Source organism: Heterodontus francisci, chromosome 1, assembly GCF_036365525.1.
Source record: "Heterodontus francisci isolate sHetFra1 chromosome 1, sHetFra1.hap1, whole genome shotgun sequence".
Classification (NCBI taxonomy): domain Eukaryota; kingdom Metazoa; phylum Chordata; class Chondrichthyes; order Heterodontiformes; family Heterodontidae; genus Heterodontus; species Heterodontus francisci.
The window spans coordinates 163,714,061-163,729,335 of NC_090371.1; the positions used below are offsets into that span (position 1 = coordinate 163,714,061).

The window sequence follows — 15,275 nt, forward strand, 5'->3', positions numbered from 1 at the left end:
AGCACTATCAACACCTTCTCTTTTGTTATCTCTTGCCCGACCCCCCACTTTACTTGCTTGAAATCTTTTAAATTTCTAATATTTGTCAGTTCTGAAGAAAGGTCACTGACCTGAAACGTTAACTCTGCTATTCCCTCCACAGATGCTGCCAGACTTGCTGAGTATTTCCAACATTTCTTGTTTTTATCTCTCTTCTTATCCCTTTTCTATATCTTTAAACTATAATTTTTACTATTGTTTCTGACTAAGCCCTCCCCTCATTTAAAGAAATTTTTACCACCCTATTCAACCTTTCTGCAGGACCTTGAGAGTGGTAATCTCAGGATTATTACTCGAGCTACGTGCTAACTGGCATAGGGACAAACAAATTAAGGTGAGGGTCTCTTGTCTAAATAAGAGTTTATATACTAACGCATGGACGATAAGAAATAAATTGAGTGAATTACAGGCTCAGATACAGCTTAGAGGGTATGACATGGTTGCCATTACTGAAACATAGCTGCAAACTGGCCATGATTGAGAGCTAAATATTCCAGGTTATCAGGTATTTAGAAAGAATAGGGAAAATCAAAAGGGCGGAGGAGAGCCTTATTGGTGAAAAGTCCTGCTTTTTAATTTAGCTCCTAACTCCTGATATTCCCTCAGTGGGACCTCCTCCTTTTCCTCTCTATATCATATGTCAAGATCTACCAGTAATTGTCAATAGACAAACTGTGAATTAAGCAGGACTGGCTATTTTCCTCCATCTGGCCACTTTGTTTCTGCACTTATTACTCTTTTGTCAACATGCATCAGGCCCTTCCTCCCACTTAAATGTCTCTAAGATTTCTCTCCCTGGAATTCTTCTGCTTCTTGCTTGTCTTAGAGAAACCCTCGTGCCATCTCTGTAAAACCCTCCTTCCAGCATATCGTGACCTCAACTCTCCCTCCAATGGCCAACTTATATCAGTTTGAGCTACCCCAGCTCATTTGTTTCTTATCTATCCCTCTTTGTCACTGAGAATCTTTGGTATTCCACTTTACATAAACTTAAGCTTATCCAAAACTCTGCAGACCGTTACCTAACTAAGTCCTCTTTACCTATCACCTCTGTGCTTGCTGAGCTAAATTGGCTTCCAGTCCGGTAACACTTCGGTTTTAAAATTCTCATCCTTGTTTTCAAATTCCTTCATGGCATCGCTCCTCCCTGTTTCTGTAACCTCCTCCAGCTCTACAACCCTCCAACATCTCTGAGCTCCTCCAATTCTGGACTCATTCTGCCGTCAGCTACCTGAGCATTAATCTCCGGAGCTCCCCCTCCAAACCTCTTCGCCTCTCTCTGTCTTCCTGTAAGACACTCCTTGAAACCTACCTCTTTGACCAAGCTTTTGGTCACCTCTCTTAATGGCTCCTTGTGTGGTCCAGTGTCAAATTTTGCTTGATAATGCTCCTGTGAAGCATCTAAGGATGTTTTACCTGTTAAAGGTGCTATATAAGTGCAATAAATTAAAAATAAAATGCTGCGGATGCTGGAAATCTGAAATAAAAATAGGAAGTGCTGGAAATACTCAGCAGGTCTGGCAGCATCTGTGCAGAGAGAAACAGAGTTAATGTTTGAGGTCTGTGATCTTTCATCAGAACTGCAACAGTTCTGATGGAAGGCCACAGACCTGAAACGTTAACTCTGTTTCTCGATATAAGTGCAAGTTGTTGCAATGAGAACTATTCCAGCAATCTCTACTCAATTAAAACAGTCTATTCGTGCTGCTAGCACAAAGGATGTCTGTGCTGCCATTGAGCTATCACTGCAAAACTAAAGGAGGACACAGTGGAAGAAAAGGTTTGAAACATGCATCAAAAAGCAAAACAAGAGGGGTTTAAACTTAATGCTACATAATGGGTAGAGGAGCATAGTGGTTATGCTCCTGGTACTAGACAACCGAGAGTGTGTGGAGCCGGAAGACGTAGGTGAGGTTTCAAATGATTACTTTTCATCTGTGTTCACTATGGAGAAGGACAGTGTAGGTGTAGAGGTCAGTGAGGGGGATTGTGATATACTTGAACAAATTAGCATCGAAAGGGAGGACGTATTAGAGGTTTTAGCAGACTTAAAAGTGGATAAATCACCAGGCCAAGATGAGATGTATCCCAGGCTGTTATGTGAGGCAAGGGAGGAGAAAGCAGGGGCTCTGACACAAATTTTCAAATCCTCTCTGGCCACTGGAGGACAGCGAATGTGTACCATTATTCAAGAAGGGTAGCAGGGATAAACCAGGTGATTGGAAAACATTCTAAGGGACAGGATTAATCTCCACTTGGAGAGGCAGGGGTTAATCAGGGATAGTCAGCATGGCTTTGTCAGGGGGAGATCATGTCTAACAAATTTGATTGAATTTTTTGAGGAGTTGACCAGGTGTGTAGATGAGGGTAAAGCAGTCGATGTAGTCTACATGGACTTCAGTAAGGCTTTTCATAAGGTCCCGCATGAGAGATTGGGCAAGAAGGTAAGAGCCCATGGGATCCAAAATTGGCTTTCTGGCAGGAGGCAGAGGGTGATGGTCGAGGGTTGTTTTTGCGAGTGGAAGCCTGTGACCAATGGTGTACCACAGGGATCGGTGCTGGGACCCTTGCTGTTTGTAGTGTACATTAATGGTTTAGACATGAATAAAGCAGGTATGATAAGTAAGTTCGCAGATGACATGAAAATTGGTGATGTCATAAATAATGAGGAGGAATGCCTCAGATTACGGGACGATATAGATGGGCTGGGTAAGATGGGCAGAGCAGTGGCAAATGGAATTTAATCCTGAGGAGTCTGAGGTGATGCATTTTGGGAGGACTAACAAGGCAAGGGAATACACAATGGATGGTAGGACGCTAGGAAGTACCGAGGGTCAGAGGGACCTTTGTTTACTTGTCCATAGATCAATGAAGGCAGCAGCATAGCTAGATAAGGTGATTAGGAAGGCATACAGGATACTTGCCTTTATTAGCCGAGGCATGCAATATAACAGCAGGGAGGCTATGATGGAGCTGTAAAAAAATGCTAGTTAGGCACAGGGTTAAACTTTGGTGGATCTGATTGTAAACCTCCCAAAAGTGTCACCTTTTCTGAAGAGTTGCAGTTGACTTCTGGTTTGCATACAATCCAAAATATTATCAGTGTAATCTCTCTGGTCTTACTGACCTGAATCTGTGCTGCTTCATTTTGGTCTTTCTCATCTTTGTTCACTCTCTGGGGTTACACTGCTCTTTTGCTCCCTGTCTCTAGCCTTACACTGTTCTCTCTCTCTGGTCTGTTATCATTCAGCTCTCTTTCTCTCCACTCTCAATTTGCATTCTTGCATTTTTCTTTCTCTGGTCTTTCTTTGTTTTCTGGGCTCACCGGTCAGTCTGTAGAAAGACTGATAAATCAAAACTTAAAAGGGAGTCATATGATAATAAGTTAGGGTTAACTATGTGGAATATAGAACATGTAGTAGGGAAATGAACTTGGATTTTAGAAGGACAATTTTTACAAATGATGTTGAAAGTGAGATCATATGTACTAAAAGAGCATATAGAATCTTTGATCGGGCTAACGATATGAAAGAAATTGATTCTGAAAAAAGTGCAATTCTAGATGGATAAGTGATTGTATATATTCTTGTCCAGAGGGACACGATGTTCAAATCTCTGGATAAGGGCGGGAAAAATGTACCCAACGTGACCCTCATCCTGATGACCACCTTCGTGTGTGGCTGCATCAAGCTGTGTGTAGACCTCCAGTACGCAAACTCCAAGTGTCATTACGTGCTGAGGTTCTATCTGTCCCCGGTGTTGCGAAGGATGGGCCTGGTCAAATTGCAGCGGAACGCTCCATGCAGTTGGACCGTGCCGTACCACCTATCCTTCGTGGAGCAGTTTCTGCGGGAAAACACCTTTGACCACCGATCCATCAGGCGGTGGTCTGCACTGAATGTCCTCAAGGCCCTACGGGAAAAGGAGATGGTGGATCCTGTCGGATGGTTCCCCGAGCAGACCGTCAAAGTCATTTGGCGGAATGCCTCATCACCAGAACTTTCAAACAAGCACCAAGATGTAGCTTGGCTGGTGGTGAGAAGGGCCCTCCCCATCAGATCCTTCATGCACGCCCAAAGTCTCGCCCCCTCCGCACAATGCCCCCGTGGTGGCTGTGGTGGGGAAGAGACGGTTGCCCACCTATTCCTGGAATGTGTCTTTGCAAAGCAGGTGTGGAAAGAGATGCAGTGATTTTTGTCGAGGTTCATCCCAAGCAGCTCTGTAACGCAGGGGTCTGTGCTCTACGTGCTGTTCCCAGGGACGCACACCGAGACAATCATCAACTGCTGCTGGAGGACTATCAATTCGGTGAAAGACACCCTTTGGTCTGCCCGAAACTTGCTGGTCTTCCAGCGCAAAGAGTTGTCCACCACCGAATGTTGCAGACTGGCACATTCCAAGGTCCAGGACTACGTGCTGAGGGACGCACTAAAGCTTGCGGCAGCCGCAGCAAAGGCTCAATGGGGAAAGACCACAGTGTAAGGTCCCCCCACCAAGCTGAACTGAGGGGCTGGATCCATGGGAAACCCCTCGAACTGTATCGGAGAAATTTTGTGTGCTGTAAATGTAAAAATGTATATGGCATGACAATGAAATGGAAGGGTTGTGAGGCAACTCATGATTGTATCGAAGGAAATTGATCACCTTTGCACTGTTTGTATTTTTTGACTTGATGCTGTTTTAAACTGTTCGGGAATGTAATTTTTACAGATTTTTATGAATAAAGTATATTTTGGAAAAAAAAAGTATATATTCTTATTTTACTCACTATTCTTTTGCCTCATTTTTTCTCTCCCCATTCCCTCTCTTCATTCTCCTCTCTCCACTAATCCCTCTTTTTTCCCTCTCTGTTACATCTCTGCTCGCAATCTCCACGCCAGGTTAATGCTATCTCCAATCTGGTTGTCCTTTTGTAAACTGATGCACTCTCTCCACAGAACCCTTCCGGAAGTTACGTTCCTAGAGGCCGGGGCCGGAAGTGAGGTCACCCTCCCATGATGCCGTGGGCGCTGTTGGCCGCCGAGCGCGCGGCCGCGGTTGCTGAGTGACGTTCATCGGTGCGATGGCGGCTCTGGCTCCGGGAGACCCAAAACTCGTCTCTATGATCGTCAATCATCTCAAGAACCAGGGTCTCTTCGACCAATTCCGCCGCGACTGCCTGGCCGACGTGGACACCAAGGTAAGAGGAAGGAGCCTGGCTTGCGGCCTGGAACCCCAGGCTCGCTGCTCCACTGTGCTGCAGCCGGCGATGGAGCGGGTGCGAACGGAACTTGCAGACGCGGTGCAGGGACGGACCGCGGCCAGTATTAAGCTAGCCGTACAACGCCCTGGGGCATTACCCTTCCCATCGGTGTGGGTCCGCTCGGCGGCAACAATCCGAAGTGTCTATACAGGGGAATGAAAACAAAATACTGCAGATGCTGGAAATATGAAATAAAAACAAATGCTGGAAATACTCAGCAGGTCTGGCAGCATCTTTGGAGAGAGAAGCAGAGTTAACGTTTCAGGTTGGAGACCCTTCTTCAGAACTGACATATTAGAAATGTAGAATATTTTAAGCAAGTAAAGTGGGGGTGGGGCAAGAGATAACAAAGGTGAAGGTATTAATAGGGTAGGGTCACAGAAAATAACTAACCAGAAGGCCATGGAACAAAGGTGATCGGTATGTTAATGGTGTGACAAGAGTAACCCTGTCGCAGTTCTGGGAGGGAGGGTAGAGGTGTAGGAAATGGGCCGGACACGGTTGAAGGCCCTGTCAACCACATTAGGGAGGAATCCTCGGTTGAGGAAAAAAGGAAGCCATATTGGAAGCACAGTCGTGGAAGATAGCATCAGAACAATGCGTCGGAGACAGAGAAACTGAGAGAATGGAATGGAGTCCTTACAGGAGGCAGGGTATAGGAGAATTGAGGGAAGGTGGGGATGTGAGATGGAAAAATGGGATTAATGTAGGATTAGTATAAATGGGTGGTTGATGGTCGGCGCGGACTCGATGGGCTGAAGGGCCTGTTTCAGTGCTGTATCTCTCTATGACTAAGTGTAGTCAAGGTAGTTGTGGGAGTCGGGCTTATAATGAATATTTGTAGACAGCCTATCCACAGAGAAGTCGAGGAAGGGAAGTGTCGGAGATGGACCATGTAAAGGTGAGAGAAGGGTGGAAATTAGAAGCAAAGTTGATAAAGTTTTCCAGTTCCGGGCGGGAGCAGTAAATGGCACCGATAGTCATCAATGTACCAGAAAAAGAGTTGGGGGAACGGGCCTGAGTAGGACTGGAACAAGGAATGTTCGACATATTCAGGGAAGTGCTCCTTAAAACCTCGCTCTTTGGCCAAGCTTTTGATCACCTATCCTCATGTCTCCTTGAGTGGTTAGATGTCAGGTTTCATCTGATAATGCCCCTGTGTAGCGCCTTGGGACGCAATGTTAAAGGTGGTATGCAAATACAAGTTGTTATGAAGATACTGAGCGATATGGAGCTAAGGTGGCTGAATAGAATTGAGGGACCGATCAGCCGTGGTTTAAATGAATGCTGGAACAGATTCCATGGGCTAAAAGGCCAACATCTGTCCCTAATGGCGTTTTCTTCCCACCCTGTCAAGCAAAAAGGACATGACTGGTGAAAGATTTCAAGAAACAGGAGGGGGTCAGGGCCATTAGTCATGATTGAGCTGAATAATAGGCTTTGGGCCCCACATAGTGTTATAGGAGTTGGAAGGTAAACAGGATGTCAATGGTAGTAATCATGGGATAGCCAGCACTTGCCAGATTAGAGATACATGTATTATTCGAGATGTAGAAGGGAAAAGGGTTCAAATTTATAGCCTCAAACTGAGTTGTACCAACAGGATGTTCTTTACCAGAACAGAGCTGTGATCACTATCTATGTGAGTAAATTAGTCGAAGCTTTAGGGTAGAGTTTAAGCTAATGTGGCAAAGTTGAGGGGCAAATCAAGTAAGTAGAGTAGGCTGCTTTGAACGAAAGTAAATATTGGATGTAAAGTTAATAAGGAACTTTACATTTATTTGATTGAACTTCCTTAAAGAAATTACGATGGGATTGCAAAAAAGCACTTGCCAAACTGGAGAGATCCAAATAAAATGTGTATTAATGTGTAAGAAAGAGCATTGGGGAGCTAGAGTCAATAAGCTAGAAAAGTATAACATTAAGACAACTGAAATGTGGCTGCAGCTAGTCAGAAGATTGGTGATTACATAGAAGGTTATGGCACAGAAACAGATCATTCGGCTCTACGAGTCTGGTATTTAAAAACAGAAAATGCTGAAAATACACAGCAGGTCTATGCCCATCTATGAGTTAAAGTTTCAGGTCTGTGTCCTTTGATGAGAACTGGCAAAGGTTAGAATTGTAATAGGCTTTGAGCAAGTGAAAGGGGGGAAGAAGAACAAAAGGGAAGGTCTGTAATAGGGTGGAGGGCAGAAGAGATTAAATGACAAAGATGTCAAGGAATGAAAGGCAAAGGGAGTGTTCTGATGAAAGGTCACAGACCTGAAACGTTAACTCTGCTTCCATTGCAACAAGGTAGATGATTTAAAGGCACACAGAGGTAAATGGGTATGACCTAATTGCCATTACAGAGACGTGACTAAAGGATAACCAAGACTGGGAACTGAATATTCAAGGATATTCGACATTTAGGAAGGACAGGCAAAAAGGAAAAGGAGGTGGTGTTGTGCTGATAAGGGATGGGATCAGTACATTAGTCATTAATAAGGGAGGATCTCAGATCGGAAGAACGAAATGTTGAATTTATTTAGGTGGAATTAAGAATCAGCAAGGGCCAGCAAACATTGGTAGAATTTGTTTATAGGCCACCAAATAGTAGTGGTAGTGTGGGGCATGGTGTTAATCAGGAGATGAGAGAAGCATGTAGCATGGGTAATACAATAATCATGGGTAACTTCAGATTGCATATGGACTGGGTAATGAGAACTAATGCTGTAGAGGACGAGTTTCTGGAGTGTTAGGGATGGTTTTCTGAAGCAGTATGTTGAGGAACCGATTAGAGAACAGGCTATTCTAGGTCTAGTATTATGTAATGAGAAAGGGTTAATTAATAATCTTGTTGTAAAAGAACCTTTAGAGATGAGTGACCATAATATGATAGTATTTTACATTATGTTTGAAGGTGAGGTCGTTCAATCTAAAGCCAGGGTGTTAAATTTGAACAGAAGAAATTATGAAGGTATGGGGGTGGATTTGAAAAATACATTACAAGGTATGACAATACATAGGCAATGGATAGTCTTTAAGGAATTATTACATAGTTTGCAGCAACTGTACATTCCTTGAAGGCATAAAAACCCAAAAAGAAAAGTCCGTCAACTGTGGCTAACAAAGCAAGTTAAGGATTGTATAAGAAAAGAAATGGCCGATAAAGTTGCCAAAAATAGTAGGATTGGGAGGATTTTAGAATACAACAAAGCAGGACCAAGAAACTGATAAAGGGAGGATAGAATATGAATGAAAATTAACAAAAAACGTAAAAACAGACTAAAAGTTTCTATAGGTACGTTAAAAGGAAATGTTTGGCTAAGACAAATGTGGGTCCATTGCAGGCAGAATCAGGAGAATTTATAATGGGGAATAGAGAAATGGCAGAGAAGCTAAATTATTACTTTGTGTCTGTCTTCACTGAGGAAGATAGAAGAAATCTTCCAGAATTAGGGATCCAAGGGATTAGGGAGAATGAGGAATTGAAGGAAATAGTATTTGTAAGAAGGTTGTATTGGAGAAATTAATGAGGCTGAAGGTTGACAAGTCCCCGGGACCTGATATTCTACATCCAAGAGTGTTGAAAAAGGTAGCTGCGGAGGTGGCGGATGGATTGGTGATCATCTTCCAAAATTCTATAAACTTAGTCATTTAGTAATACAGAACTTGTATATTGCTGAAAATAGAGACATGTTGTCGAAGCTTTTCGTCTTGCACTCATCAGGACAATCTGCAAGAATGATCACTATAAGGGAAAACAACAATTTATACCGCAAGAGAAGAGAGTACTGATTGGTTGGCAAGTGAACTCTGATTGGTAGAGGTGTTGCCATGGAGAATACACCAGTTTACGGTGACTGACAGTTAACTGCCAAGCTTTGTTTGAAATTTAAACTAGGCAGCTTGACTCTGGTCAAGGCATTGCCCTGAGGAATGAACCAGTGAAAGGCTGTCACCTATTTTGTTCAGCTGAAACGGGTGCAATGTTTGTACATAGTTTTGTCTCCAAAGAACAGGGCCCTTTGTATAATATGTAGCTTCCAGTACGCGCAACTGCGCCACACTGCAAGCCCTACTGACAATCTTAAATTGTTTTGTCAGTGTAATTCTTAGCACCCTGTGGATTATTTAGCAAATGTCCAATTGCGGAATCACATTGAATGTTGGACACTGTTTTGAGTTTTGCTAGCATGGGCTGGTTGGTTACGGCCTGTACCTTGCCCATTGCGAACAGCAGAAGGGATATGTTTGATACGATCCCACCAGTCTTTGGGCCGTAAAGCCTATATACCTAGCATCACACTGGCATTGAAATTCTTATGTCACATTATTCATCAGCGAGAAATGATCTGATCGGGGTAGCCGTTGTCACGCAGGATATATGATTTTCAATGCCTGTGTGATGCTCGGTGTATAGGCCTTATATCCCAAAGACTGGCGGATCGTATTAAACAACATGTCCCTTCTGCTGTTCACAACGGGCAAGGTACATGCTGTTCCTCAAGCTTGCGTTGTGCTTCACTGGAAAACTACAGCAGGCCAAGGATAAAAATGTGAACATGAGAGCAGGGTGGTGAATTAAGATGGCAAGCAACTGGAAGCTCGGGATCATGCTTGCAGACTGAGTGGAGTTGTTCAGCAAAGCAGTCACCCAATCTGCGTTTGGTCTCTCCAATGTAGAGGAGACAACATTGTGAGCAGCGAATACAGCATAATAAATTGAAAGAAATACAAGATAAATCGTTGCTTCACCTGGAAGGAGTGTTTAGGGCCTTGGATGGTGAGTAGACAGGAGGTAAAAGGGCAGGTGTTATACCTCCTGCAATTGCATAGGAAAGGGACGACATGTTGGAGTGATGGAGGAGTGGAGCAGGGTGTCGCGGAGGGAATGATCCCTTCAGAATGCTGATGGTAGGGAACAATGTGTTTGGTGGTGGTATCACGCTGCAGATGCTGGAAATGGCAGAGAATGATCCTTTGGATGTGGAGGCTGGTGGGGTGGAAAGTGAGGACAAAGGGAACCCGGTCATGGTTCAGGGAAGGGGTGAAGGCAGAAGTGCGGGAAATGGGTCGGCCATGGTCGAGAGCCCTGTCAGATACGGTGGGCGAGAATTCTAGGTTGAGATAATAGGAAAGGCACATTAGAAGCGCTGTTGTGGAAGGTTGCATCATTGGAACAATGCGACGGAGATGGAGAAACTGCAAGAATGGAATGGAGTCCTTTGTATTTCTGCTGCACAGGAGCCTCTTCCCATGCTTGTTTCATCTCCCTCTATCAAAATATCCTTCAATTCCTATCTCCCTCACATACTTGTGTAGCTTTCCCTTAAATGTATCTCATAGAGTTTTATAGCACAGAAGGAAGCCATTTGGTCCGTTGAGTCCATGCTGGCTCTCCACTGAGCTATCCAGTCAGTCCCACTCCCCAGCTCAATCCCTGTAGCCCTGCAAGTCTTATTTTCCGCAAGTGATGATCCAACTTCCTCTTGAAGCTATTGATTGTCTACGTTTTCGTCAGCCATGTGGGCAGCGAGTTCCAGGTCATTACCACCTGCTGCATCAAAAGGTTCTTCACATATTCGCCCTGCATCTCTTGCCCAAAACCTTCAGTTTGTACCAATAGTTAATGCAAAGAGGTTTATTTGTGGACAGACTTAGATAAGTTAGATAATCTTGTGCACTTCTATTAAATCTCCCCTCAATTTCCTTTGTTCTAAGGAGAACAAACCCAGTTTTTCCAACCTAACCTTGTAACTACAATCCTTAAGCCCTGGAACCACTCTGGTAAATCTCCTCTGCACCCTCTCAAGGTCTCTCACCTCCTTTGTGAACTGAATGCAGTGCACTAGTTGGGGTCTAACCAGAGCTTTATAAAGGTTCAGCACACCTTCCCTGCTTTTGGACTCCGTGCCTCTGTTTATGAAACTCAAGATCCCATATGCTTTACTAACGACTCTCAATATGACCTGCCATTCTTCAAAGATTGATGCACATGCACTCCCAGGATCCTCTGTTTCTGCACACTCTTTAGAACTGTGCCATTAAGTCTTTATTGCCTCTACCTATTCCTTCTGCCAAAATGCATCAACTCACATTGTCAGTATTAGATGCCATCTGCTTCCTGTTTGCCCATTCTGCTAGCCTATGTCCTGTTGCAGGCCATTTGTTTGCCACACCTCCAAGTTTGGTGTTCATGGCAAATTTTCAAATTCTGCTCTCTATTCCAAGATCCAAGTCATTTATATATTGCAAAAAAACTGTCTACCATCCTCCGGTCTGAAAAACAACCATTTACCACAACTCTGTTTTCTGTCATTAAGCCAATTTCTTTTGTCCAATTGGATACTGACCCTCCTATTCCATGAGCCTCAAATTTGTTAGCCAGCCTTTTATGTGGTACCTTATCAAAAGCTTTCTTAAAAATCCATATAACCAATGTCTACCGCATTCTCTTCATCAACCTTCTCTGTTAGTTCATCAAAAAACCCAATTAGATTAGTCAAGCATGATCTGCTTTTTACAAATCCATGCTGACTATCCTTAATTAACTCAAACCTTTCCAAGTAATTTTTTTCCCCCTGATCATTTGCTCTAAAACCTTACCCATCACTGGATGTTAAACTAACTGGCCTGTAGTTGCTAGGACTGTCCTTAGGCACTTATTTTTGAATAGGGGTGTCACGTTTGCCACTGTCCAAGTCTCTGGCACCTCCCCCCACCCCCCTCCCCGTATCCAGGGAAGATTGGAGGATTCATCGCCACTTCCTCCAGCAACCTGGGATGCAAGCCATCCGGACCAGGTGCCTTATCTACCCTAAGCATAGCCAGCCTTTTAGTACCTCCTCCCTCTCAATTTTTACCCTATCCATTTCCTCTGCTTCTGCTGATATTTTCCATTTCCTTGGTACACTGGTACAAAGTACTATTAGCCTTGCCCTGCACCTCTAAGCATATATTACCCTCTTTGTCCCTAATAGGCCCCACTCCACCTCTTATTACTCGCTTACTATTTTCATGCCAGTAGAAGATCTTTGGGTTCCCTTTTGTGTTGACTGCCATTCTATTCTCATATTCTCTCTTTGCCAGTCTTATATTCCTCTTCACCTCCCCTCTCAACTTACTGTATATGGTCTGCTTCTCACTTGAAGAGTTAACCAGTCATGCATCATACACTCTCTTCTTTTGTTTCATCATAATCTGTATCTCACTCGTCATCTAAGGAGCCCTGTTCTTGGTTCCCCTACCTTTTACCCTTGTTGGAATGTACCTAGCCTATACCTGAAGTATCTCTTACTTAAAGATAACCTATTGTTCTGATACAGCTCTTTCTGTCAGTCTTTTATTCTACACTGGCTAGATCCCTTCTCATCGAGTTGAAGTTAGCCCTCTTCCAATCTCGACATTCCACCTTATTTTGTTCCTTGCTTTTCTGCATTACTAGTCTAAACCTTATGATATGATGATCACTCCCAGCCAGGTGCTCCCCAGCAAACACTTGGCCCACCTTATTTCCCAGCACCAGATCCAGCAATGCCTCCTTTCTATAATAAAAGCAAAATACTGCCGGATGCTGGAAATCTGAAATAAAAACAAGAAATGCTGGAACCACTCGGCAGGTCTGGCAGCATCTGTGAAAAGAGAAGCAGAGTTAACGTTTTGGGTCAGTGACCCTTCATCGGAACAGTCAAATATTAGAAAAGTCACAGGTTATAAGCAAGTGAGGTGGGGGTGGGGCAAGAGATAACAAAGGAGAAGGTGCAGATTGGACCAGGCCACATAGCTGACCAAAAGGTCACGGAGCAAAGGCAAACAATATGTTAATGGTGTGTTGAAAGACAAAGCATTAGTACAGGTTAGGTGTCAATACACTGAATATTGAACAGCAGCAAGTGCAAACCTAAAAAAAAAGTGGGTAAGCAAAGTTTGCAAGGAAGTTCCCCTGAACACATTTCAGAAATTCCTGCCCCTCCTTACCCTTTACCCTAAAATTATCCCAATCGATATTTGGGTAATTAAAATGCCCCAATATTACCACTCTATAGTTCTTGCACATCCGTGTGATTTCCCTGCAGATTTGCTACTCTATCTCTCACTATTTGGAGGCCTATAGAATACCCCTAGTAACGTGATCATACCCTTTTTGCTCAACTCTAACCAAATGGATTCTTACTCCTTCAAGAACATCCTTCCTTTCCAACACTGCAATGTCTTCCCTAATCGGTACTGCCACCCCACCTGCCTTTTTTTGCTTCTCTATCTTTTCTGAACACTTTATATCCTTGTATATTAAGCAACTAGTCCTCGCCATTTTCCATCCATGTTTCTTTCATTGCCACTACATCATATTCCCATACTGCTATTTGTGCTTGTAGCTGATCAACCTTATTCACCACACTTTGTGCGTTTACCCACATGCATTATAATCTTGTCTTTGCATTCCTCATAGTCCTTCTCAGTCCGCTCCCATCTAATATGGAACTATTCCCCTCTCGAGTACCGTCTCACTCTCACTCTGACCCCACCTAATACTTTACTATTTCCTACACTAGTTCTATCTGTCTTTCCCAGTTCTCTGTGCACCCTGGTGTTCCTCTCTCGTATTGCTTCCTGGTTCCCACACCCCTGCCAAGGTGGTTGAAAGCCCCCCCAATCGGGCTAACAAATTGCCCTGCAAGGAAATTTGTCCCAGCTCTGTTCAGGTGCAATCCATCTGTCCTGTAAAGGTCCCATCTTCTCCAGAACTGGTCCCAGTGTCCCAGGAATCTAAAATCCTGCACCATCTTTCCAGCTGTGCAATCATCTGCTCTATTCTTCTATTTCTATACTCACTTGCACATGGTACTGGGAATAATCCGGAGATTTAGTTTTGAGGTCCTGCTTGCTAATTTCATACCTAGCTCCCTAAACTCTTCCTGCAGGATCACATGCCATTTGCCTTTACCACTCCGAGATAGTGAATTCCACATGCTCGCACTGAGTAAAGAAGTTTCTCCTGAATTTCTTATTGGATTCATGAGTGACTCATATTTATGGCCCTCAGTTTTGGACTCTCCCACAAGTTGAAACTTCTCTGTATCCATTTTATCAAACCCTTTCATAATTTTAAAGAATTCTGTAAGGTCATCTCATAATTGTTGTTAGGGAAAAGAGCATCAGGCAGTTCATTTTTACCTGATAGTCATATCCTGTCAGTTCTGGTATAATCCTCGTAAACCATCTTTTCATTTTTTTCAGTGCTTCTACATCCTTAGCGTTAAATGGAGACCAGAGCTATGCACAGTACTTTGTGGTCTTGCCAAGGTTCTATACAAGTTGACCGTAACTAACTTGCTTGCTTAATTATTTTCCTCAAGAAATAAACCCCACTGCTTAGTTTGCACTTTTTATGACTTTATGAACCTAGGTTGCTTTTGTTAATGATTTGTGTGTCTGTACCCCTAGATCCTTTTGCAATTCAACCCCATTTGGATATTTATTTTCTAAGGAATAGGCAGCCTCCTTATTTCTCCTGCCAAAATGCGCCACCTTATACTTAACTATATTGAAATTGATTTGACATTTGCATGTCCGTTCTGCAAGTCATCTTGTATTTTGTCTCCTCAGTATTAACTGTACCCTCAAGTTTGTGGCATCTGCAAATGTTATTGTACTTCCGTTTCCCCAGTCTGAATCATTGACATAATTGGTGAACAGTGGTCACAGCACTGATCCCTTTGAAGCACCACTTCCCACTTTCCACCAGTCTTGAGTATGCACCTGTAACCCCAACTCGTTTGTGTTATAGTCAGTTTGCTATCCATTCTGCTATTTGTCCCCTGACAACATATGCTCTGAATGTGACCATGAGTGTATTATGTGTACCTTATTGAAGGTCTGTTTAAAGTCCATATATATCCAAAGCCTATGTAATTCAGAAAAAAAATCCAAAACTCTGCTGCCTGTATCATAATTTACACCAAGTCCCATTCACCTACCTGTCCAGTGTCAGTGACCTACATTAGCT

At 43.4% G+C, this 15,275-nt stretch overlaps 1 protein-coding gene across 1 annotated transcript in view; it reads left to right on the plus strand.

Moving 5' to 3' along the window:
• The first annotated feature begins 5,039 nt into the window (after positions 1–5,039).
• bod1l1 (biorientation of chromosomes in cell division 1-like 1) overlaps positions 5,040–15,275 on the plus strand; it is a 102,400-nt gene continuing 92,164 nt past the window's right edge. The window contains exon 1 of the mRNA XM_068037978.1: positions 5,040–5,218. Within this exon, the coding sequence (XP_067894079.1) occupies positions 5,102–5,218 (117 nt within the window). The 5' untranslated portion in view covers positions 5,040–5,101. The remainder of the gene's footprint in view (positions 5,219–15,275) is intronic.